Source organism: Pogona vitticeps, chromosome 2 (genome assembly GCF_051106095.1).
Source record: "Pogona vitticeps strain Pit_001003342236 chromosome 2, PviZW2.1, whole genome shotgun sequence".
NCBI classification, from domain to species: Eukaryota; Metazoa; Chordata; class Lepidosauria; order Squamata; family Agamidae; genus Pogona; species Pogona vitticeps.
Window position 1 is genome coordinate 234,160,400 of NC_135784.1, and position 26,384 is coordinate 234,186,783.

Sequence of the window (26,384 nt, forward strand, 5' to 3'; positions counted from 1 at the left end):
CTGACAGAAAAGCCTGGATTTTCCAGAGTGTTCCACAACCTGTGCTCCTCATTTCTCAGTTTCTTCACATTATGTTCCTGTCTTGTGGTCAAATTCTGACTACTGCTCATAAAGGGATCTTACCTTTCAGGAATTCAAAGCCATTCTTGGCCTATTTGTTAAAAATGTAGCCGCTGTCTCAAGATCTCAGGCACAATTTTGCAACCTAATATTTATTTTGTACAGTATTTTTCTTCAAACACAATTCTCCACACACAGGCAAGAGCTTCCTAGCAGCTTCTTTAATACCAGATAATTTTCAGGCATGTAGTCTACAACCGGGATATAATTCATTTTTCGTTATATCACCGCTTGCCTACTAAATCCTGACGTAATTGTGAGTCAAGAGAAATCCTTAATTTATACGTGGCTCCCATAATCCAACATCAGGTCCTTCATTATTTCCCTGATTTGATCAGAATGGTCAAGGAAGGAAGGCGTGTGGAGCGGGAGGGACCTCTTGACCACACCTCAGAGGTTTCTAGATGACAGGTGAGGAGCATAGTCCTATTTCAGCAACAATCCCTCCTACAAAGGACTGCTTCACATCGAATTTGATCTTTTTGGTGTGTTATTTATGTATACAGAATAGTTCATTGGTTTAGGTATCTGGCTACGAAGCCAGGGAGGTGGGGAGATCGATTCCCCCAATGTGCTTCCCTGGGCAAGAAATAGCCTGAGTGGCCTTGGGCAGGCTGCACAGTACCAACCAGGATGCCTCCAGAAGAAGGGTTTGGTAAACCATGTTTGAATGTGCTCCGTTTAGAAAATCACGGAAAGGGTCGCCATAAGTCTGAGCCAGCTTGACAGCACGCAGTTACTAATATTAGTGTGCACTTAGATATTGAAAGGAGACGCCTTGGTTTTATTTGCAGCAGTGATTTCCTGCCTGAATACATTTCTTTAAAAAGCTGAAGAAAGGGCTCAGTGAGTCACGCTGCCACGTTGCATCTCCCGCACTGGAGACCCGTGGCGGCAAAGGTGATGCGCGCGCTTCCTTCCCTCAGCCCGGGCGAAGCAGGGCCACCTGAGAGGTGAAGCTGCCCGCCGCGCACCCAGGAGCTGGCAGGGCTTTTCGTTTCCATTCGCAAATAACCTGAGCACAACTTCGCCCTATTCCTCCTCTTCCTCCGGCCAACCTTAAATTCACCCCGTCGGCAGGGCTACCAAGCGTGGGTGCCGCTGGACAGAAGGCGCAAGAAGAGGCGGGCGACGAGAAGAAAGGACGAAGACGTCGCGAAAAACGAAGAGGGTGGGGAGTGTGCCAGGGCTTGGAGTAACCACACCCCGAAGGCGGAAAGTCTTCGGGTGGGGGAGGAGAGATGGTGACAGGTGCTGTGGGAGCTGCTGTTGGCATCGAAGGAGGACGGACTCTTGGGAACAGCCGCCGCCGCCGCCGCCTCCCGCTGCCGGGTGTGCAGCCCCTTGCCCTGCAAAGGAGCTCCCGGGCAGCTGCCGGGGCCCGCCGTCCCTCGCGCCTGCTTCGCCCCGTCCAGCCAAGGAAGCGCGCGCGCCTCCCGGGACGATGGGCTCCCCTCAGGCTTCGCCGCTGGCGCACCTCTTCAAAGGGACCTTCGCGCACGCCACCCCCTCCTCGCCCATGGACCTTCTCCAAGGCCACCTATTGGGGGTAGAGGAGAGCGGGAAGGTGAGCCTCTCTAGGGCAAAAGGCGCGCGATGTAGGGCGGGAAGGGGGGACACGGACGGGGCCCGCTCGGCTGCCTCCATTGGGCACGTGGGGTGGCTCGAGAACGAGCTCCTTCGAACACGAGGGCGTGGGTGGCAACGGGGCGAGGCAGCGCCCCCCTCAGGTGCGGGTGTGTGTGTGGGGGGGGGGAGACAAGGCAGGGGAGAAGCCGACAAAGCGCAAATCCTGTGTGTGTGTGTGTGTGTGTGTGTGTGTGTATCGGGGCGGGGGGGGGGGAGAGGAAGTTACTGAAGCCAGGGGGTACCTGCGGAGAAGGACGGGAGAGGTGCGTGGGGAAGCGTGAGCCAGAGTGGGTTATATAACGCCTCGAAAAGACGAAAACGCTCTCCAACCACTACCACCCCCAGGAAAAGTGGGGCAGCTGCGGAAACGTGGAGAAAGCTTGCGCAAAAAGAGAAAAGTGCCGTCGGGTATTGTAAGGCTAAGGAGGTTATATAACGCCTGACGGTGGGAGAAGGGGCAGGTTCGGTGTGGAGATACGATGCGACCAATCAGAAAGGATGGGAGGCTAAGCTTCACTCAACCCAGTGGAAGGCATCAGCAACATCCAGAGTCCAAGAAGAGGGGAAAGTACGTTTTGCCGGGCCCGTTCCTACCTTGTTGGGAAAGGAACCGTGCACCAGCAGTTTTCCCTTGGAGAGCCCAAAATCGCAAAGCATGGATTTCACAGAACTCTACCTTGGGCTAGAGTTAAAGAGAACAGAAATGTATAATATGGGTATGGTAGAGAAAAGATGTGGCTGCAGAAAGCTTTGGTAAATGCCACCAAATGCAAAAGGATCACAAGGGTGCTCGGGGACATTAAACAATGAGGTTTGTTTTATGACAGGTTACAAAGCATTTAATGGATTTTGAATAACTGTATTAAATGCAATATTTTATGCTCGAAAGAGTGTAGTAAAATTATAAATAGTGCTTCCTAGTTCTGCCTGATCCTGTATCATTAAAACTCTTTTATGGTTTTATGAGTGTAGGCATTGCCATGGTTGCTAGATATAATGAATGACAACTCCTATAATTCCCAGGGATCATTAAAAAATGGGGCACTTGGGTCATCCCTATACTTCTTTTTCCAGTGTGATTCTGGGTTGTATATCATGGTAGATAACTGCTTACCATGAGTGAACTAATTTACATTGATCCATGAAAAGCGTGATCTAATATACACTAGGGGTTTTTGAGTATTCCCTCCTAGAGAATCTTAAGATATAGTAGTGGTGACACATTTGTTGTCAGGAGTAAATCAATACTGGGTGTATTGAAGAGAAGTTGCACTACAGGACAGTCTCTTGAGGGAATGAAAATGCTGGGAGATTTTCAAGAGAGAACATTAACTATTTGCATGAAGAAGTGAATAGATTAGTGCTGAAGCTTTTGTGTGTAAAATCAGGATTGTATAAGTCGCATAACAAACCTTTTGAGGTGGCGTGTGAAGAACTGTTTCCACTCTGTGGCCCCCTTCAAGTGTGCTCCTGCCAGGGGCCCATATGGCCCTCTCTGAGAATGACTGTAATACAGTATTCATGAGCATTTGGTTACAGCTACATCTGTTTGAGACACTTAGGATCATTGGGTCTCAAAGCACTCACTGAGGTCTCAGGAAATTGTTATTTTTCATGGTTTTCAGAGAGATTACTCCAGATGTAAATAATGCTGAAGGAGGAGGTTTGATTTTTGTGGTATGGAATTAAATCCTAGGCACTCATCCCCACCCATTCCCATCTAGCATCAGGGCTCACTGACTTGACAGAAAGGTGCATGAATATGTGCTGTATTTGTGCAACATCAATGTACCAATAAGTCATGAATAAGGGACAAGGATATGGGGGGGGGAGGGAGAGAATGCATGAATGCTCTTGGATGCATCCTACCATTTGGAGCAAGCTAGGGAGTGGCATCCCCAGCACAGCAGTGTCTAAGCCTACTTGTTGCACAAGCCTGGGCAGCAGTAGTGCAAGATCTAGATTATAAAACTTCCCGCAGGATGGCAATGCACTTTCCACAAGTCCTAGCATCAGCACAGGACCTGGAAAAAAAAAACCTATGGGCCATGTGTGTCGTGTGAAGTCTAGGCAACAGCCCTAGAAGGAATGGTTATGGCAGCCATTGAAGCTACTGGGCATATTTTACTGCCTGCCCAGCCTCTGAAAAGGCTGTTTTTCTCTCCTGTTTCTTGGCTGACATATATAATCTGGCTAGCCAGATTTTGTCCAAATTCTTGGTCCATGTACCCAGATACTGCTCATGCTTATCTCCACAGTGAACTGGTTCAGAGGCAGTTCTAGCCTTCTGATGACATCACAAGGAACTTCTCCATACTTTCAGATTTTGGTCTTGAAATCTCAGGGAATCAGAGACTGCCAGGCTGGCACCACTACTGAAATTTGTTCATAGATAATTTGCATATAATTAGTATATGTAATATAAAAGCAGAGGTAGTTTGTAATGTTCTTGACACAGCTTGTTTTTCTGAGAAGGCTTGAAATGTAAGAATAACATTGCTGTGATGTTAATTTTCCATTGTCTGGTTCCAAATAATTATATTCTTTCTGGAGAACGTTTCCTATTCCTTTGAGGGTAGAAATAAAATTGAAATGATTCACCAGCAGCTTTTTTTTTTAAAGTGAGCTTTTATAACAAAAGACCACAAATTAATGTTTTTGTTTTTTTAAAGGCTAATTACTAGTCATGCTCTCGCCTGCACTAGCCAGCTCTGCAAGAGCATGTTTGCTCAACCATTAGGCATGTTGCTCAAGTCACCCAATCTTTGCCATTTGGTCTACCTGTTTTCTTGATGCCAGTGTTTGAATTCTTATCCAATTCAAATCTCATTTTACCTGTTGAGTTATTATATATTCTAAAGTGAAAGATGAATGTAGTGCATTATTATACATATTCATTTTCAAATCATGTGTGAAGAACTTATGACTGCAGTGACTAATAAATGAATGTGCGAGGCACAGCAATGATCCCGGCTTTGTATTGCTTCATTTTACAGATCCCTTCATATAACTTCCTTTTTAATTTGCAACCCTGTCATACTGTGTCTTTCTTCCACATTTTATATGACAGTAAAAGTTGGTTTGCAGAGCTGTTGTGCCACACACACTACCATAAAATATTCTCATGTTGAATTAGATGAGGATGAACAAAAGTTGTCTTTGTCCTGGAGGTGTACCTTTAGCTGGCAAGTTTTTTTTCCCTTAAGGTGGTACATAAAAAGGTGCTTGTCTGACAGAGGCTTAACTGATGTTGCACTTATGGATCTTTGTTATCTCCCCGCCCTGCCTCCCCATCTCTCTTGAAAATTGCCCTCTGGCTCATCTGGTTTCTGAGCAGAAAGCTAACACCAGCTATTTGAAACAAGGGGGGGGGGGAAGAAAGGAAATAAGATTTTGAAGAGCCCCAGAGAGTTTTCAAAGTGAGCTCCTTCCCTCAACAAGACAAATGTGCCCTTCAGAGAAAGATACATAAGGACTGCAGCATGAAAGACAGAAGAACACAAGAAGAGCCGTGCTGGATGAGAATAAAGACCTGTCTAGTCCAACTGTCTGTTCACACACGGGACAACCGGTTGCCTATGGGGAAACCCACCAGGAGAGCAGTGGTGCAGCGGCACTATTACATTCCCCAGCACTGTTACACAGAAGCATATTACCTCTGGGATGTGGGGAGATACTTGGGCATCCTCACGAGTAGCCATCAATGGCCCTAATCATCACTAATTTATCCTATCTGCTTTTAAAGCCATCAGAGTTGGCAGCCATCGTCACTACATCTTGCGGTATTGAATTCCACAGCTGAACTATGTGCTGCACATCCTTCTGGAACTCATCACAGTCCATTCTTGTTCTCATGGCTCTAAATAATTTAGTATCATCAGCAACACTGGTCACCTAAGTATTCACTCCTAAATCCAGATTATTTATGAACAAGGTAGAAGACATGGCTCCCAGAACAAAATACTGTACCTGAGACTGCCATCAATTTTCAGAGTATTGTAACAGTTTCTGAATAGCCAGAGACTACTGAGAAACTGTTACAGTAGTAGAAATTAATCACTACAACAGATGCCAAAAAGAGGAACTTGACGAGAAGTTAATCCCAAAGCACATAGGGGGCTTCCATAATATAGAGGCGTAATGTGGCAAGGAATTTGCCCAGCCTCTGAAAAGACTGGGAAAGGATTATCTGGAAATGCTGGGGAAAATAGAAAGCAGCAGGAAAAGAGGAAGACCAAATATGAGATGGATTGACTCCCTAAAAGAGACCACAGGCTTGATCAGGGCAGCTGAGAACAGGTCATTGTGGAGAGCACTCATTCATGAGGTTGCCGTGAGTCAGAAGCAGATTGATGACACATATCAGCTGGATCATTTTTGCCCCCACCCCCCCATTGACACTTTCAGAAGTCTCTAAAAGACGAATGAGATAGGACTTACCTTTGCAAAACCACACTGATTCTTTTTCAGCAGGGCCTACCCTTCTTTATGCATGAGTTTTATCCTTAATAATATTTTCTACTGGAATAGATATTAAGCTAATTAGTCTGTGGTTTTGCCAGAACTGTTTAGCAGGGGCAGCTCAAACTATATAACCGCTCTAGGTGAAAAGCGATTTTGCTGCAATTAACTGTATAAGCACTTGCAGTTACATCTCTGGTCAAAGCTGTGATTGAGGGATGCTGTCATACTTGTTACTGTCTCAGACTCCCTTTCCCTACTGTTCTGGGACAGAGTATGACACTTTATTCTCATTTTCTAAAATATTGAGGGGCTTCTTAAATTCTGACATACCTGCCAGTCAGTTCCAATGCTTTGTGGCATTGTTCCATACCTGGAACATTGATTTGACTTGTTCCACAAAATTAATCCCCAATTTTGCTCTACTAATACGTCTTCTCCCAACATACCGTGACACAAGTGGGCAGGTATGGCAATGTGGCAGCATCACCTGCTTCACAAAGGCAGGATGCTGGTAGCAAGAAACAGCATCCTCAAGAGCCATGGTCAGCAGGTGACAGGGTTTGCCCAAATGTAAGGGCCAAAAACCCATTTCTGATTTCAGTTTGGTGAAGTTAGGCACTTATTCACCTTTTTCCATGGCAAGACTCATGGGTGACTTCAGGCTTGAAGGATGTGTTTTTGGTGTTTCTAAAAGAACTGCTCCCCACATTGACCTCTTTCGTGTGTTTGTAGACTACCCTACACTGTAGGGTTGTTGTTAATTAGGTAGACGTACTCATTGTTGAGAGAAACAAATCAGGGAGGAAGTGGTCTGCCGGTAAGTGGTCTGAAGCATTAAGTACATGGTGACACAGTTTTCCCTTGACCTACCTGGCAATCTTTTTGGGCTTCTTGGCTTGAAGAAACAAGGAAAGCATTATCACACCATCCTGAAAATTCTGATCTCATCTGAACCTGAAAGCTGAGTGCGGTCAGCCTTAGTTAGCTCCTTGATGGGAGCTAACTACAAGGGGAAACCAAAGGTCTTTAGCTAGGGCTAGGAAACAGTCCTGCTTGAAACTCTGAACAGTTACTGCCAGTCAGAGGTGATATGAGGGGCTTAGATAGACTAATAGTTTGCTTTAGTAGAAGGCATTTTCCTTCGTTCTTAGGGAAGAAATCCCCATGGAACATGCCTGCCTCACTCAGCCAAAGTGAATAAATACAGAGGGTGGTGACAACTGACGCAGGCACCCTTCATCACATCACATAATGTTGGTTTTAGGAGACAAGTTAAGACCTGGCTTTTCTCAGAAGGCTTCTATGGCCTTACTCCAGAGTAATCTCGCTGATCGATGGGACTTCCCCCCCCCACCTCTGTTTATGAACCTGACCTGTTTTTGCCTCCTCATATTATATTTAATATTTTTAATGTTATAATCTTTATTTTTATTGGTTATTTTATCTTTTGTTATTATGTTTCATGTTTACTGGTTATGTGGATGTTATTGGGGTTGGTTGGATTATCTTATTTTGATCTCTTTGCCACCCAGAGTAGGGGCTCTGCCACTAGTTGGGCTTGACTTGCAACCAATTTGAGTTACGACCAGCTCCGGTTGCAAAATTTTGCTTTGACTTGCGACTGGTGCTTTGAGATACGACCGGGAAAAAAGGCCTCTTTTCCCCATTGTTCCCTCCCTCTCTCCTTCCTTTCCTACCCTTTTTTAAGCCTTAGAGGTAATCTTAGGTGAAAAATAAAAAGTCTTCCCCCAGTGGACAGATCAACTGCTTTTGCATTAGTTCCTATGGGAACTTATGCTTTGAGATACAACCAGCGCCTTGAGACACAACCAAAAATGGCCAGAATGGATTAATCACATTTCAATGTATTCTTATGGGAAATGGTGCTTTGAGTTAAGACCAACTTGAGTTATGACCATCATCCCAGAATGAATTAAGTTCTCAACTCAAAGCACCACTGTAGAATAAAATAAAATGTTTGTGGACACTGCTCTTAGGCCTGGTGACTGGGTGGCGCTCCTCCAGAAGTGGGTGAGACGAGTCTGATAAAATGGCACCAACCAAATACAGTAAGTGGTTTCACAACTTAGAGAGCTTACCCATGCCGTGGGAGGAATAGTAGCTGTTAATAATAACAGCTGCTCTGTTGCAGTTCAGTAAAATAGAATTAACTTACTGTTGGCCCTTATTGAATCTCAGTGATGTTATCTAACCTCCTCATATCTAGGCGTAGGCATAGTGTGAAAAACAACCTTAGGAAGCAGAAATTCAAAGCTCTTTATGCGACAGTGCTATTTAATCCATAGGACCTTTAAATATGCTGGGACTGAGACCTTTCTATTGAGGAATAATGTGACTTTTTTTGGGGGGGGGTGTTCCTCCTTGCATCCCTTGCATTTGTTTTTGTACATTTCAAGAGCATGTGGTATGTTCCTCAGTAAGCTGACTGAAAATTTGTCTGCCTTCTAATTTCTCAGAAACAAAGATTTCAACCAATTAACAATGTCTATTTGCACTTTGCCAGACTTCTGATATTAACTTACTTGTTTTGCTATTAAGCAGTGTAGTCCCATGAAGATATGGTGGAACCTTGGAAAGTGAGGGAAGGCCAGTTCATCTGAGATGTCTAAGGATGGCTGGAGCTGGGTGGATAGCTCAGTAAGTTGGGTACTTGGGAGTATGATTCCCCACTGTGTCTCCCAAGAGAAAAGCCAGCCGGTACAGCTTTCAGCAAATTCTGTTGTCCCAGGAAAAAAAAAAAAACAGAAGAAGGGAATGATAAATAGCTTCTTCATAATCTATACCTAGATAACCTTGGAAAGAGTTGCTGTAAGTTGAAATTGACTTGATGGCATTAAGGTCAGCTGGAAGTGAGCTGGTATTATCTTTTTCTGTTTGTCTCTCCGCTAATAAAGAGTTCATACAGTTGGAAGCATATACTGTAGGCTAGAATGTCTCAGTAATAAATCTGATTTTGTACTTCATTTTTTACTTGTTTCACTCATTGCTCTGCACCAATATAGTAGATCCTCATTAAATTTTTCAGATACTAAGGCAGAGCTAGAGCTACAAACGAAATATGTTTGTGTTAATGAAACTAATAACCCTCTCTGCCTTTTGCTCCAGTATGTTTTCTTCTTTTTGCAAGAGTGGATCTTCTTCATTACTACCATAATTCCAGTTCCCTGCTCATCTTTCTTGCATGTTGATTCTTCTTGAAGCTTATGCTCTTTCACACATACATGAACATGCCTGCAAAGGCAGACTGAGGCAACCTCATGTTCAGTCTGCCATAAATCTTACTCTACACACACATACCCAAGAGCAAAACATGCAAACCAACTTCCTTAGCCACAGCTATCCCCCTGAGGTCCCACCCATTTGGGGCATATCAGGCTGCCAACCAATCTGAAAATTGGCCATTGACATTTGAGACGTTGCCCACCGCATGACAGAAGATACATTTACTCTTAAGGTATACTCTTTCTAGACACAGTATCAGTATCATCCAGTGAGGCCCCTAAATGCAAACCCTGGAAATGTTACATTTTTGGATTACAAATTTTAGAAATGGCCAGCCAGCATAATAATGTTGGCTGGAGAATTCTGGAGACTGAAGTTCATAAAAGTAAAATTTCAAAGCTCTGCTCAGAGGTGGGTCTCTGTTTGTGCTCCTAATGTGTTCTTGGTAAGTACAGTAATTGGTAATTTTTGTTCAGGTTATTGGTCCTTTTAGTTCCGTAGTATCCAGCCTTGGGTAACCCAGGTGTTCTTGGACTGCAACTTGCAGAAACCCCAGCCAGCATAGCTGGTGTTGAAGGCTTCTGGGAATTGCAATCCAAGAACACCTGGGTTACCTAAGGTTGGGAACCATTGTTTTACACAGTTTATGCCAAGTGGCTTTTGAGATGGACTTTGGCAAGCTTTTGGCTGATTCAAGCACATCTGTGTGGCAATAGCATTGATCTGCACATACAAATGATAACCTTTTCAGATCACCTTACATCAAAACAAACACAGGGATTTTCAGTAGCATCAGCTTATGCATTTGATTGTAATCTATCAACTGACTGAGAAATCAAGTGTTGTTGGATCTATATGTATGAATGGGTCCCTGTTTCATTGTCCTGTTTAAAGAAATATTACATTATTGGGCTTGGTATGTTAAAGAAGCAGAATATTTTTGAGCCTGACTGTAGCTCAGACTTTCACAACTTATTTTTGACACAGTAACTCCATGTTCTCTTTCTAGCAGCCTATACATTGCCCTTTTTCCTGAAATGACATTTGTATGATGCATACACTGCTGCATTCTCCTACATTAGAATGGAACTATTTCAGAATGCCTGGCTATGAATTCTGTATAGGCAGCTGATCTTCCATGACAACAAGCTTGCCTTCAACACTTGCCATCTGGTGTTACATGTTTGTCTCTGCATCACTTATTCTAGCTACCCCATTTGTGTTCAGTAAGAGGTATTAGTCATTCTCTTTACACTTTGACTTCAGCATCTCTGTGGCATTTCTCCTATTGCTCATCAGAAGGACTGAGTTACAAAGCATACACATTTGTTAAATAATTAGGTAGTGTGGTTGTATGTGCCAAAACATGCTGAGAATCCTAATAATAAAATAAATAAAGCCCAGAGTTTTTGTCTAGTATGAAATCCAGATTGATAACCTCACAATTTCTATTTATTATGCTCACCAGCAAATATTTACATGTCTGTATTCTCTAGTATCAAAAGAAGGGTTTCAATGGTTAAAAACAGGATTTACCCTTAGTCTGATATGTACTTGTTGTTGTTTCATTGTTACGTCATGTCCGACTCTTTGTGACCCCATGGACCAGAGCACGCCAGGCCCTCCTGTCCTCCACTGCCTCCCGGAGTTGGGTCAAATTCATGTTGGTAGCTTCAGTGACACTGTCCAACCACCTTGTCCTCTGTTGTCCTCTTCTCCTCTTGCCTTCACACATTCCTAACATCAGGGTCTTTTCCAGGGAGTCTTCTCTTCTCATGAGATGGCCAAAGTATTGGAGCCTCAGCTTCAGGATCTGTCCTTCCAGTGAGGACTCAGGGTTGATTTCCTTCAAAATGGATAGGTTTGTTCTTCTTGCAGTTCAGGGGACTCTCAAGAGTCTCCTCCAGCACCACAATTCAAAAGCATCAATTCTTTGGCAGTCAGCCTTCTTTATGGTCCAGCTCTCACTTCTGTTCATTGCTACTGGAAAAACCATAGCTTTGACTATGCAGACCTTTGTTGGCAAAGTGATGTCTCTGCTTTTGAGATGTTGTCTAGGTTTGTCATCACTTTTCTCCCAAGAAGGTAGGTTTAAAACATACGTGAGGATTACTTTATATCTCTACTGAGAAGTAAATCTCATTAATTTATTGGGACTTTATTGTAGTTAAGGCCTGAAAAATCACACACAGTCAAGATGGGGTGAGTCACACAATCCTGGGAATACTTAAAAATAGGATCTGTCAATCAAATAATGATTTAGAATCTGTAAACAGTATGTTTTTCTGAGTGATTTTTTTTAACATGTAAACGTGTTTACATATTTCAAAGATTTATATAAGTTGAACTTTTTCATTTTTGCCACTGCTAAGTATAGAGATTCTTTGCTTTTCTGAGGCCCTATAACCTATACTTAAAGCTGTTTTGTCTTGTTTAGTAGTTGGAGCTATTGTGATGCATATCATCTAAAACAATGAAACAATAGTGGCTGATGTTGTTTTCTATAAACCATCTAAATGGTCTAGTTAATGTAACAATTAGTCACAGAAAATACTTGTAATGTCATCTATTCTATTCTGAGATTGCATTGTATTTATATTTCCAGAAAAATCCAATGAACTGAGGTAATTACAATTATACTTGGAAGTACCTGAGATTTAACGCATGAGATTCTTTGTAATAAAATGAATTCTAAGAATTCTTGTGGATCTGTAGGCTGCTGTGTAAACAGTCAATAGTAAAATGCCCATGATTCTTAAAAATAATTGCTATATGGTAGTTAACAGTTCTGTATCTTTTCAGAAGTATTTAAACATAATCAGTGTATCTGAACATTTATGAATTTGGAGAACCGGGCTTTTAGATGCATGTTCTTCCAACTAGGCTTGTCTATACAGACTTATTGGATCGGGCTGGATCAGACTACAATTTGTAGAGGTTGAGTTGCAGGTCTAGTATGCCATTTGATATGATCCTTGTATCCAAATGGCATGTGCCTTGGGAGTGACCCTACTGTACATCATGTGAAAGGCTGGACTGGATGAATCCCAAACTGGAATTAAGATTGCCGGAAGAAATATCAATAACCTCCGATATGCAGACAATACCACTCTGATAGCAGAAAGTGAGGAGGAATTTCATTAGGGTGAAAGATGAGAGCACAAAAATAGTCTGAAGATTAACATCCAAAAAACTAAGATCATGGCCACTGGTCCCATCACCTCCTGGCAAATAGAAGGGGAAGATATGGAGGCAGTGACAGATTTTACTTTCCTGGGCTCCATGATCACTGCAGATGGTGACAGCAGCCACGAAATTAAAAGATGCCTGGTGATTGCCGAAGAATTGATAATTTTGAATTGTGGTGCTGGAGGAGGCTCTTGAGATTCCCCTGGACTGCAAGGAGATCCAAGCTATCCATTCTGAAGGAAACCAACCATGAGTGCTCACTGGAAGGACAGATCCTGAAACTGAGGCTCCAGTACTTTGGCCATCTCATGATTTATGAGTTATGTCAAATTTATGTTGGTAGCTTCAATGACTTTGTCCAACCATCTCATCCTCTGTCGTCCCCTTCTCCTCTTGCCTTCACACTTTCCCAACATCACAGTCTTTTTCAGGGAGAAGACTCCCTGAAAAAGACTGTGATGTTGGGAAAGTGTGAAGGCAAGAGGAGAAGGGGACGACAGAGGATGAGATGGTTGGACAGCGTCACCGAAGCTACCAACATGAATTTGACACAACTCCGTGAGGCAGTGGAATACAGGAGGGCCTGGCGTGCTCTGGTCCATGGGGTCATGAAGAGTCGGACATTACGTAATGACTAAACAACAACAAAATGCTTCTAAAGAAAAATTACATTTGCTTTTGAATTATGAATACATATATCACAAGAGGAGGAGTTTTAGAAGAAGTTTCCAGTCTTGGTCATAACAGAGGGAAGAATGTCAAATAAGCGAAACAGTACATCATTGCCTCCCTAATGCAGTCCAATTAATAATAATAATAATAATAATAATAATAATAATAATAATAATAATAATAATAATAATAATAATAATAATAATAATAAGAAGAAGAAGAAGAAGAAGAAGAAGAAGAAGAAGAAGAAGATCTTCTCCCTGTCCATGGAGGAAAGTGTTTTATTTGCCAATATCATGAAATATCTTTCTTCTTAAGCCACATCATAATATAGTATTCTGCATAGAAGTTAAATAAGCAAGGAGACAATATACAGGCTTGTCGTACTCCTTTTCCAATTTTGAACCAATCAGTTGTTCCATATCCAGTTCTGACTGTTGCTTCCTGTCCCACATATAGATTTCTCAGGAGACAGATAAGGTGGTCAGGCACTCCCATTTCTTTAAGAATTTGTCATAGTTTGCTGCGCTCCACACAAAGGCTTTTGCGTAGTCAATGAAGCAGAAGCAGATGTTTTTCTGGAACTCTCTGGCTTTCTCCATAATTCAGCACATATTAGCGTATGTTAGCAATTTAGAAGCATTTAATTGATTGATTAGCTGATGAGTCAGTTTGACCCATATGACTGATTGATTAAGTCTTATTTAATCTGGTGGAATCACTAATTATCAGACATGAAAATGTTGCATAAGAGTTGGATTTCTGAATGAAACCCAGAGACATCTACTCTGATAGGTTTGTCAAAAGTTCCCACTTGATGCTACCCATAAGAATATAAACATCTGTTAGTTCACCCTTGAGTTGATTCCTTTTCTTCAGACCAGCAGAAAATACTTTGTCATTCTGTATTTTAAAAAATTGCAAAGTGTAAAGAAAACAGAAATGGCACACCAATGCTTTGTGTTGAGGTAGTAACACCTATAGTACAATAAAGTATTATGTTCAAGCCTCCAATGTAATTAGCCAACAGGCACAGTGGACATTCGACTTACGGAATTAATCCGTATTGGAACGGTGGCTGCAGGTCGAAAAGTCTGTAGGTCGAGGCTCCATTGATCTATAATGCATTGTAAACTGTAACTAGCCGTTTTTGTTCCATTGTGGGTTTTTTTTCCAGTCTGTAGGTCGATTCTCTGGCTGCAAGTCGAACCTAAATTTTGCGGCCAGAGAAGTCTGTAACTTGAAAATTCTGTAAGTGGAACCATCTATAAGTCGAGGGTCCACTGTAGAACTTCCAGTACAAATCAATTAGTAAAGTAGAACATTTAATATTCCTGCAATTTTTATTGCTACAAAGTGACCTTAAAATGATATACTAGCTAAAATCCTGTAGCAGAACTTACTGTGCACAAGGCTAAGGAACAAGAAAAGTCTTTAATTTCCAAAATTTGCTACTAAAGTGATTTTACAGAAAGCCATAATTTTCAGATATTAAAAACTTATACTGTGACCCCAAAGGCCTCTCCAGGATAAAAGGGATCCCAAGGAACCTTGGGGGGGGGGCAAAGATCAGAAATTTTTAGTTTACAAAAAAAAAAACCTGCTGTTTTTGGTGACAAGGGAGCCTCAGGATCTTTACAAGGGGGGGGGTTGGAAAATTCCAATTTACAAAAAAACCGTTGTGAGTGATGGCATCATTAGTCCTACATAGCATAAGTTCCACTATTGGATTTCAGCCATCCTGTGTCTTTACTAATTAGCCTTTATGAGAATCTAAAGCAGATGTCAAATACACACACTGAGACTTATCCAAAATGTCTTTTCAATGCTTTATTCTTTTCTCTCTTCCTCAGATTGCATTTTTAGAACCAGCTGATAAACAAGAGAAATTGGCACAGAAGTGGGGATTCAAAGCATCTGACATACGAGAGCTGAGTAATTAGTATGCATTTATTTTAACTTTTTCTTGTTATTAGACATTTTTGGTTCATATTTTAACTGTAATGTTGAAGACCATCATATTAACAATTGTATTCTACTTGTTAAATCCTACTGATGTTCATAGTGCTCTGTATGTTCACCAATCCATCCTTACAACAGTCCTGTGGTATTATTGCTGCCCAATTGCAGAGCAGGCTCCGAGGCTGCATCCCCTTATTAAAAAAGACCACAACACAAAAACTGTCAGAGAGAAAAAAGGCCACAACATTATTGGTTACAGCAGCAGTCCCTGCCCCTAGCACTGGGAACTGGATCTACTGTATTTGAAGACCCGACTGTCCCCCAATGCTCACTTCTCTCCTCTTCAGCAGCCATGGAAGGTTCTACCAATGGCAGCAATCCTCTGTGGGCCGCACAAGCATACCCCACTTCATAACTCTCTGCCACCTGCAGGCAGGGCCAAGTCAGCAGACCTCCATTTGGGACAGACCATGGCTCTGCCCCCACCCCCCACCCCCATAAAGGGGGACTGATTTGGCATCTCAGAGCCCCTGCCACCTTCACAATATCTGCATCCAAGCCCAGGCTGGGTCCCCTTTTTACCTTCATATTGTGTATTAACTCTTCATTATAGTGGTTGGGCAGAACTGGAGCTGACAGATAGGATCTCCTGGGGGAAAACCAATGCACTTGATCCATTCCAGTTCAGGTTCAGGCACAGAGATGGCATTGGTTGCCCTGCAAGATGACCTCCTGAGGGAGGCTGAGAGGGGCAATATGTCCTTGTTGGTCCTCCTTGATCTTTCAGCGACTTTTGATACCATCATCTACGGTATCCTTCTGGGGAGGCTCTCAAGATTAAGGATTGGGGGGTCAGGCCTTGGCCTGGCTTCAGTCCTACCTTGGGGACTGTCCTCTGAGAGTTCAGCTTGGGGAGATGCTGTCTGCTCCGTGGACTCTCAGTTGTGGAGCCCTGCAGAGGTCAATCATCTCCCCAATGCTATTTAATATCTATATAAGGCTGCTGAGGGAGGTACTCAGGAGTTCTGGAGCTTTGTTTCACCAATATGCGGATGACACGCAGCTCTATCTCTCCTTCCACCCTTCTGCAATGGATGATGTCACGTCCCTTGAGCGCTGCCCGAATGAGGTGCTGGGGTGGAAGAGGAAAAACAGACTGAGGTTGAATCCAGACAAGATGGAAATCCTGCTGGTGGAGGCCCCTAGTATCTTTGGTCTGGGTGCCTCCCTGTCCTTTGGGGGGGGGGGTGTCACTCTTTCCACAAAGGATAAGGTGTGTAGCTTGGGTGTATTTCTGGACCCAGCACTATCAATGGCATCACAGGTAGTGTCTGTGGTCCGATCTGCTTATTACCACCTAAAACAGATCACCCAGCTCTGCCCCTACCTTGACACCAGGTCTCTCACCATGCTGGTTCATGTGCTGGTAGTCTCAAGATTAGACTACTGCAGCGCCCTTTATGTGGGGCTGCCTTTGGGACTGGAACAGAGATTGCAACAGGTCCAGAATGAAGCAGCCAGATTGCTGAGTGGAGTTAGAAAATACCAACACATTTCCCCCACCCTGGCCACCTTACACTGGTTACCCATTTGCTTCCATCTCAGTTTCAAGGTGATGGTATTAACCCACAAGGCCCTAAATGGTTTGAGACCTCGATATCTGGCTGAGTGCCTCCTTCCAGTTAGGTCTGCCCATCCAATAAGATTGTTACAGGCAGGGCACCTGAGAGTTTTGACCCTGAGAGAAGCCCGGAAAACAACTACCAGAAATCAGGCCTCCTCGGTGGTTGCCCCACAATTGTGGAACATCCTCCCACTTGAAGTTCGTCTGGCTCCCTTACTAGGCACCTTAAAAAATTATTGAAGACCTGGATGTTCAGACAGGTTTTCTCAGAGTAAACAGCTACCAATGTGACAGTATCTCCAATAATGCACTAATTTATATGTTGCCATATTTTATGCTATTAATTATATTAATTGTATGTATTTTTTTTTTTACTTTGTCCTTCACTTTATGATATTTTAATTTGCACTTTAACTCTGATGTTGTATTCTTTTGTTATTTTATTGTTTTGTTATTGTTGTAAACCATCCAAAGTGGCCCTGGCTATCAGATGGGCGGTGTATTAATCAGATAGATAGATAGATAGATAGATAGATAGATAGATAGATAGATAGATAGATAGATAGATAGATAGATAGATAGATAGATAGATAGATAGATAGATAGATAGATAGATAGATAGATAGATAGATAGATGATAGATAATGTAAGATTGCACTATGAATTCATGTTTAAGTTGATATCTGAACTCGAGCTCACAGTTCTGAGCCCAAGGCCATCATGATGATGGTGCTGCTGCACCATGAAATAGTGGAGTGAGGTGCTTACACCCCATTTGACCAATGGGCTGGTGATGTCACTAACCAGTTGTCTTGCACCTGGACAGGATGTCAATTCATGCAGAAGCATGGGGCAATTACATGCCAAGAAAGTCTAGGTTTTTGCAACTGTATGTTTCTTCTGATCAATTAATATGGAAACAGATCTATTTGTTGTACTTTAATTAAAAGTATAGGAGATGTAGCTTTGATTGCATCAATAATTCTTTATTTTTGACATTATGATTTCTCTTCTGAACAGAGTTTACTTATATGAAAGACAGCAACCAGATTCCAGAGACAGGCATACACGGAACAGCCCAAATGCAGGCTCATCACTTTAGTGGTTACTATAGTGGTAAGCCTGCATTTGGGCTGCTTCATGTCAGGTGGAAGCCTACATCGCTTTTAATATCTGCACATACCACGTTGAATGGCTTAGGTGTTGCACTCCTAACATATACCTTGTTGAAACATACAAACAGACTGGAATGCCAGAACAACGTATAACTAGTTCAGTCATATACAGTGGGGTCTTGACTTGAGAACTTAATCCGTATTGGAAGGCGGTTCTCAAGTCAAAAAGTCTGTAAGTCAAGTCTCCATTGACCTACAGTGCATTGAAAACCGATTAATCCCGTAACAGGCTGTTTTTGTTCCATTTTGGTTTTTTTCTGGTCTGTAAGTCAAATCTCAGTCTGCAAGTCAAACCTAAATTTTGCGGCCAGAGAAGTCTGTAACTCAAAAAGTCTGTAAGTCAAGCCGTCTGTAAGTCAAGGGTCCACTGTATTGGATCCACTGGTTCTGTGAACATAGCTTTCTGCTCTTGATAAGCCCTTCACCAGTGTATGCCTCACAGTGTCATTAGTGTACATGGGTACCTAGAGATTCACCATCATAAAAATACTTCAGCTTTCTGGTATGTCTTGATGGTGATGTCTCTCTTACAAGAAATGTAACTCAGTGAATTTCCTTCACAAAAAAGGGACTGCAGCTGTAGGTTGTAGGCCTTGCTATCAAAATAAAATGTTTTTGGTGTGTGCTGAGGATCAAATGTTCTTTCAACACTGCAAAAACATTGTAATTCAATTTTATTGGTTTGTATCTAAAAGGCGTTGCTAGAACAGGTTGGCTGCAACCTCCAGCTGAGTCAGTAAGTGTTGGTTCTCTTGCATAGCAGGAAATTGGTGGAGCTGCTTGGTGTCTTTTTTTCTCCTCTATTTCTTTGTGCACTACAAAAGAGGGTAGGTTTCAGTGTGTGAGAGAAATCTGTGTGTATTTCACATTGCTGAAACCTAGTAACGCATTCACACGCAGGGGACCCTAAGCTGATTAGTTACTGTAAATGAAATAATGAATATTGACACAGTCATGTTTGTAGCTAGTGCAGGAATGTTTCCTTCAAATGTTATGATTATCAAAATTTACTAATATGAATATTCACAGAAAGCAAATCTTAGTAAATCCCTTAATAAAAGAGAGACTTGGTTTATTGTTGGGCTGCTGCAGAATTAATACAGTCATGAAAAAGGCTTGAATAGTTGCCAGGATAATCATGAATCATAGATTATAACTGACTAAATGCTGAGAAGAATATAGGAAGTGTGGGACAGCAGCATATGTAGGTAGGCATCCCCCAGAGAGCTTAATCAGGGTTATGTAAGCCCTAGAAACAAGTAACTTCAAGCAAATGATGCATTAAATTTATCCAGGGAAATGTTGAAAATTATGAGTATAACCTCACAAGGAGCTCTATGAATTCTCTCTTCCATTCCGAAAAGCACTATGGGTGACTGAGCTCCAGGCACACCTGGGAGCTGCAATAGCTGTGATAGAGAGACTAGAGTTCAACTCAGGCTGGAAATAAAGTACTCTTATTTGAATATTCTTCACCTACATCTATGATGTTTCACCTCTGACTCTTTAACTACTCATTGGTGATGCAGATATATCCTGAATCTGATGGTTGTTGTAGGTTTTCCAGGCTTGTTGGCCATGTTCTGGAGGTTCTTCTTCCTAACATTTCTCCAGTCTCTGTGGCCGGCATCTTCAGAGGACAGGACTTAGAAGTCTTTCTGTGTTCTGGTGTAGTGTGTGGGATAGTTGAGTATTTGTAGCTGTGGGATCAGCTCTTTGTCCTTTTCAGGGTATTGGGTTATTATGGTGTTTTGTTGTTGTTGTTCTTATGGGTGTATTGGTGTGATAAGGGGGGAGATGATCTGTCACTGTGATTGATGGGTGTCATTAGCTAGTCTTTTGTGTGCAGTGATCACAGGTCCTTGTGGCTGAGAAGAGTTAGTTGACCTTTTTGCAGGCTGTATTTTTCAGTGCTGGGAGCAAGGCTTTGTTGAGTTTTAGACTTTCTTCTTTTTTGTTGAAACTGTGCTGGTGTTTGTGGATTTCAATGGCTTCCCTGCGTCGTAATCCCCCGAGGGGATTCAGGCCCACCACAAAAATACAACAAATGTTGCAGTCAGCAAAGGATAAAAGGGATCCCCTCACCACTGCAGGAGTACACTGGATACCTTGCAGTTGGGGCCAGGTATATATTGGGACCACAAAACACAGCATCCACACCAGAATCAAAGAACATGAAAGACGCTGCAGACTACAACAACCAGAAAAATCATCAGCAGCTGGACATGCCTTGAAACAAGCTGGACATGAAATCCAGTTTCAAAATACAGACGTACTGGACAACACCAGCACTCATTATGTTAGACTACACAGAGAAGCCATTGAAATCCACAAACACCAGCACAGTTTCAACTAAAAAGAAGAAAGCCTGGCTCCCAGCACTGAAAAATACAGCCTGCAAAAAGGTCAATGAACTCTACTGAGCCACAAGGACCAGTGATCACTGCACACAAAAGACTAGCTAATGACACCCATCAATCACAGTGACAGATCATCTCTCCCCCTTATCACAACAATACACCCACAACAACAACAACAAAAATACACCATAATCACCTAATTTCTTGAAAAGGACAAAGAGCTGGTCCCACAGCTACGCGAAATGCTTACCGATCATCGCAAAGCGATGTTTTTCCATTAAAAATATCATTATGCAATCGCAAAAGTTCAATCGCTATGCGGATTCATCGTTAAATGAATCACTCGTTATGCGGGATGCCACTGTACTTTATATATACACACAACAACATCACACTGGTATTTTACATACAGAGGAACATTGTGGTGCCTCTGGTAGACAGAGGTAGACAGAGGTAGCCTGAACACTATTAGCAATGCTCTGATAACTTCCAGATTAGACAACTGCACTACATTATATGGGGAGCTGCCTTTGAAGACTACTTAGAAGACTTCCTGCATCCAAAAGCAACAGTTGATTGGGAGCAGTTAGATGGAACACATCACACCAGTTCTTAAGCAGATGAAGTGGCTACAAATTAAATCTAATGTTAATCCTACCTAGGATCCACTGAAATGGCTGGGAATTCTTAGTCACAATTAAATTAAGTCACATTTGATTTCAGATGCTAATCTAGATACAGCTTGCATGGTATTTAGCCCTGTATGTTTTCAAGCATAATTCAAGGTACAATTTTCAACCTTCAGAGTAGGCATGTGCTTTGGGTTCGTAATTTATTTGGATTCTGCAGTGAGTTTTAATGTTTTATTATGCTCTCTATCTGACTATTGTTTTACAAGCATACCATTAAAATGCAGGACTGGTAGTATGCATTTAAAAGCTGATCTTTGTTTTTCTTCTTACTTTTCTTCCCCAGTGAATTCTTCATGCCAGGTTTGGTTGACGCACATATCCATGCTCCACAGTACTCTTCTGCAGGAACACGACTAGACTTGCCTCTTTTGCAGTGGTTGAAGACATATACTTACCCAACAGAGAACAAATTCAAAGATATTGACTTTGCTGAAGAAGTGTACACTAGAGCTGTGGTAAGTAAATTTCTCCCTACTGTTATGGTAGTTCGAATTTTTGCAAGCAATATTATTTGGGAGATGCTTGCTGAGTTTAATGAATCCCATTTAATGATTCTCTAACCCTCTTGAGAGCTCCTGATGGACATTCCAAGAAAAATATTTGAAGAACCTTTATTTTTTCCAGTTGTTGCAATTCAGTTGAGTGATGAACAATTTGTGGATAAAATATTACCAGTTGAATTATGTAATGATTCAAGTAGAACTTGGAAAAATTAATTTTAAGAAGAACGAAAAGAATCACGTGCTGAAGCCATCCATAATGCAGCAGCAATAAAATGGTAATTCAACTGCTGATAATACAGGGAATCAGAGCTAAAACTATCTTTCCAAGATCTGCTCTAAACTCACTGTTTAATGTATCACCAAGCTCAAATTGTTAAAGTCAATAGCCAGATTAAAATGAAGCATAAGGCACTAGAGCTGAGATCCTAAATACACATACCTGGGAGCAAGTCTGCTGATCTCAATAAGATTACAGTGGTGCCTCGCTTGACGATGTTAATTCGTTCCAGCGAAATCGCTGTAGAGTGAAAACGTCATCAAACGAAATAAAAAATCCCATTGAAACACATTGAAAACCGTTGAGTGCATTCCAATGGGCTGAATACCTGCTTGTCCAGCGAAGATCCTCCATATGGTGGTCATTTTCTGGTGCCTTTTAAGCGAAAAATCAGTCCTAAAAATAGCAGGGGCCATTTTCTTCAGCCGGCGGCCATTTTGAAACCCGACGATTAGCTGTTTGCTGATCGTCGTAAAGCGAAAATCAGTTCCCGAAGTAGGGAACTGATCATCGTGAAACAAAAAAAAAACTATTTAAACCATCGTTTTGCGATCGCAAAAGCAATCACAAAAACTTCAACGTTAAGTGGATTTGTCATAGAGTGGGGTAATAGTCCAGCAGGGCACGACTGTAATTACTGAGTAAAATTGTACAGTGAAAATACTGCTGTTAGGTACCAGTATTTTTATAAGTTAGTTCTGAGGCATATGAATGGGTAACAACTATGACCAAGTTGTTATACATTTACTAGAGAAGAAATAGGAAAGTAAAGTTAAGCAAACCTGCTGTTTATCAGACAGTATTTGGCAGAGTGTTTCATGAAATGTCAGGCTTTGATGTAACATGCCCCACACCACTGGTTCATCTCATTCAGTAACTATCTATATAAAAGTGTCTCCAGTATTTTTTATATATTTTTTATTTTGAGAGTTCCAATTTCACGCACACGCACACACATACACCCCCCCCAAAAAACAGGATTTTCCAAGCAAATTTTTTTAAAAAATATTTGAAAACAATTTGAAAAAAGTCAAAAAGAAGTCAGGAAAGCAAAATTATAAAAGCCTGTTATGGAATTCGAGAAACCCACTATGGTATAGTGGATAGAGTGACAGACTAAGGCTCATGATACCATCTCAGTGGGGGATAGGAAGGCAACATTTGGCTCCTATGGCTGTGGCCTGACTCTTCCTAGTTCCATAACTCCACTTCTCTCTGTAGTTCTAAAGATCAGCCTTTTATATTCCTTAAAAGGGGCAGGTATGTGTCAAAACAAGCACTTGAGCAATGCACTAGAGGTGTGTTTTAAAATACCAAACAAAGGTAAAGAGTAATTTTATTCTTTTTTTCCTGATTCTTGCTTTTGGTCACAGGGTTTTGCAATCATTAAGTGTTTTTAGAGTACAAAAACATGGTTATATGTTCAGGCCTTCCCTCCTGTCAATATTTAACTCTCTCTCTCTTCTTTTCCCCTTTCCTTATTGTTCTATTTTTGTATGTGTTTTAATTGACTGTAATATTTGTATGTTTTATGACAAATACTTTTATTGGAAGCCACCCAGAGTGGTCAACCAGACCAGATGAGTGGGATACAAATCGAATCGAATCGAATCGAATCGAATCGAATTAATCAATCAATCAATCAATCAACCAATCAATCAATCAATCAATCAATCAATCAATCAATCAATCAATCAATCAATCAATCAATCAATCAATCAATCAATCAAAACCTGCTTAACCTATCATGACACTTGACCAAAAGACTGCTGTCTACCACTGTTCATTCTGTCACTATTTCTGCAGATAACAAAACCTTACATTTTTTTACAGCGGCGAACACTCAAGAATGGCACAACTACAGCCTGCTACTTTGCAACAATTCACACAGATGCCTCTTTGCTTCTTGCTGATATTATAGGTAAATGTAAGAAGCACTTTTGCCTGGATAGTTCAGTGAGTTGTAGCTAGAGGTTGAGAGTTTGATTGCCCACTGTGGCTCCTGGAAGAAGAGTCACTTTGGGTGGCCTTAGACAAGTTGCACAGTTCCAGAATGCCAGCAGAAGAAGAGATTGGCAAATCATGTCTGAGTACGTTATAGACAGAAAACCCTGGAACAAGTCACTAGAAGTCAGAATAGTCTTGACAGCTTATTGTTTTTTTTGTTTGTCTTCTAGAAAACTTCTGAGAAGTCGTATTGTTAGCTGAAACCATTTCAGCTATAAGGTCCCCTTCCATAGAATGATTTATGAAGATATATATGTTTTGTGTCTATGACTCTGACCAATGTAGTACAGATTGGAAGATAATTTAAAAAGTCCTATTCTGTGCTTTGTACTAGCATCCTACAGATGAACTCTGCCCTTGAAGGGAATAAAAAGTATACAAGAGCTTTATGTATGATTCAGGCTGCTCCGAAGAACTGTATTAGAACGACAGATTCTCATCCCCAACCCAATGTTCCTCATAATCTCTTTAATTGAATTTCCACATGGTTAATAGCATAAAAACAATGTTTCTGGACCAACTAAGCAGAACTGAACTCTGTAATCTTTCTCTAGCAATGGCTGATCAGTTAGATTTCTCCAGGAATCTTGTAAGCAAGAGGGAAGCAGGAGGCAGCCGTTTCATACTGTCCACCCTTAGCAGATTGAACTGTCCACATACTGTAGATATTTTGGCTAATAGCCATTGACAGTGTTGTCCTCCATGAATTTTATCTAATCCTTGCTTAAAATCTGTCTAAGCACATGACCTTCACTGGGCTTGGAAGAGTTGCTTTCCTTGGTTGACAGCTAATCTCAGAATCCCCCAGCCAAAAGGATGCTTCTGAGAATTGCAGTCCAAGAAATGCATTTTTCCAAGATCTGACTAGCAACTATTACTATATTTTTGCCTGATTCTACATGACTGTAACACTATAGAGTCAAAGGGAGAGTTGTGTCAATGTTGTTAAATGCACATAAATGGTATGGACAACTGGCCATACATCTAATGGATCATATGGATCATGACCATACAGAGGTGGTATTCCTCATTATATAGCTTGTATCCCTAGTGGATATCTGTACTGTAAGGATGAATTCATGCTTAAAAGGACAGAATTATTTGTCTGTTTCCAGAAGAAAGGCTTGTTAACAGGTAGGCAGGCAGGCAGACAGATTATTTATGTATTATTTGTTTGTTTGTTTGTTTAGAATATTTTAATCCCACCTTTCTCCTTAAAAGGACCCAAAACAGCTATATATAGAAAACTACATTCTTTTGAATTTTGTTCTCTTTTTTTCCTCTGCAGATAAATTTGGCCAGAGAGCCTTTGTGGGTAAGGTTTGTATGGATCAGAACACATGTTTTCCAGACTATAAGGAGACCACTGAAGAATCTGTCAAGGAAACCGAAAGGTAAAAAATGGTGTTCGTTCTTGTACAAATGAGCAGGGTTGTTTTTTTCCCTTCAAAGAAATGAATGAGATGAACCACACAACTACAATGGTTGGCCTTTCCATTCACTGGAAACTCTGTATGGCACTGGCCTATCTTTAGGATATTGGTAGGATTGTGATGTTAAAATTAAGGCTTCATGAAAGACAAGGACTGTTTTTGTCCTAACATAAGCACATAATTTGATCATCCTGGTTTATATCATTTTTGAGGGGGTGACCCTGCCCGCCAGGGATGGGGTCCGTAGCTTGGGTGTCCATCTTGACCCGGCGCTCACCATGGAGACCCAGGTGGGGTCCGTGGTCCGTTCCGCTTTTTTCCATCTCAGGCGGATAGCCCAGCTGCGGCCCTACCTTGATGTGGGGTCTCTCACCACTCTGGTGCATGCGCTTGTAGTCTCGAGATTAGACCACTGTAATGCACTCTACGTGGGGCTACCTTTGAGATTGCTGCGGAAACTACAGGTGGTGCAGAATGCGGCGGCCAGACTACTCAGTAGGCTGAGAAGATACCAACATATCTCCCCCACTCTGGCTGCATTGCATTGGCTGCCCATCTGATTCCGCATTGATTTCAAAGTGTTAACGCTTACTTACAAAGCCCTAAACGGTTTAAGACCTCGATACTTGGCGGAACGCCTTCTCCCACCTAGATCGACCTGTGTCACTCGCGCGAGCCAGGAGATAAGGCTGAGGAGCCTAACGCCGAGAGAGGCCCGAAAGGAAAAGACCAGAAACCGGGCCTTCTCGGCGGTGGCTCCTCGCCTTTGGAACAACTTGCCCCCTGAGATTCGCGCGGCTCCCTCGCTGGGCATTTTTAAGAAACAACTAAAAACATTGATGTATAGGCGGGCCTTCCCAACAGAAAACCCTTGATGATCTTTTTTTTCTTATTCTGTTCTTTTTTTTTTTTATTTACGTTTCTGCTATAAAGTCTTAAAATTACATTGTTGTTTTTACTGTAAGCCGCCTAGAGTGGTCTAATATGATCAGATAGGCGGGATAGAAATAAAATAAATAAATAAATAAATAAAA

General features: G+C 41.8%; 1 protein-coding gene across 1 annotated transcript in view; it reads left to right on the forward strand.

Annotated features, from left to right (window-relative positions):
* Positions 1–1,412: 1,412 nt before the first annotated feature.
* Positions 1,413–26,384, forward strand: part of GDA (guanine deaminase) — a 54,007-nt gene continuing 29,035 nt past the window's right edge. Inside the window, exons 1-5 of the mRNA XM_020798641.3 lie at positions 1,413–1,687; positions 15,171–15,259; positions 21,414–21,585; positions 23,744–23,831; positions 25,206–25,311. Coding sequence (XP_020654300.3) covers positions 1,565–1,687; positions 15,171–15,259; positions 21,414–21,585; positions 23,744–23,831; positions 25,206–25,311 — 578 coding nt within the window. The 5' untranslated portion in view covers positions 1,413–1,564. The remainder of the gene's footprint in view (positions 1,688–15,170; positions 15,260–21,413; positions 21,586–23,743; positions 23,832–25,205; positions 25,312–26,384) is intronic.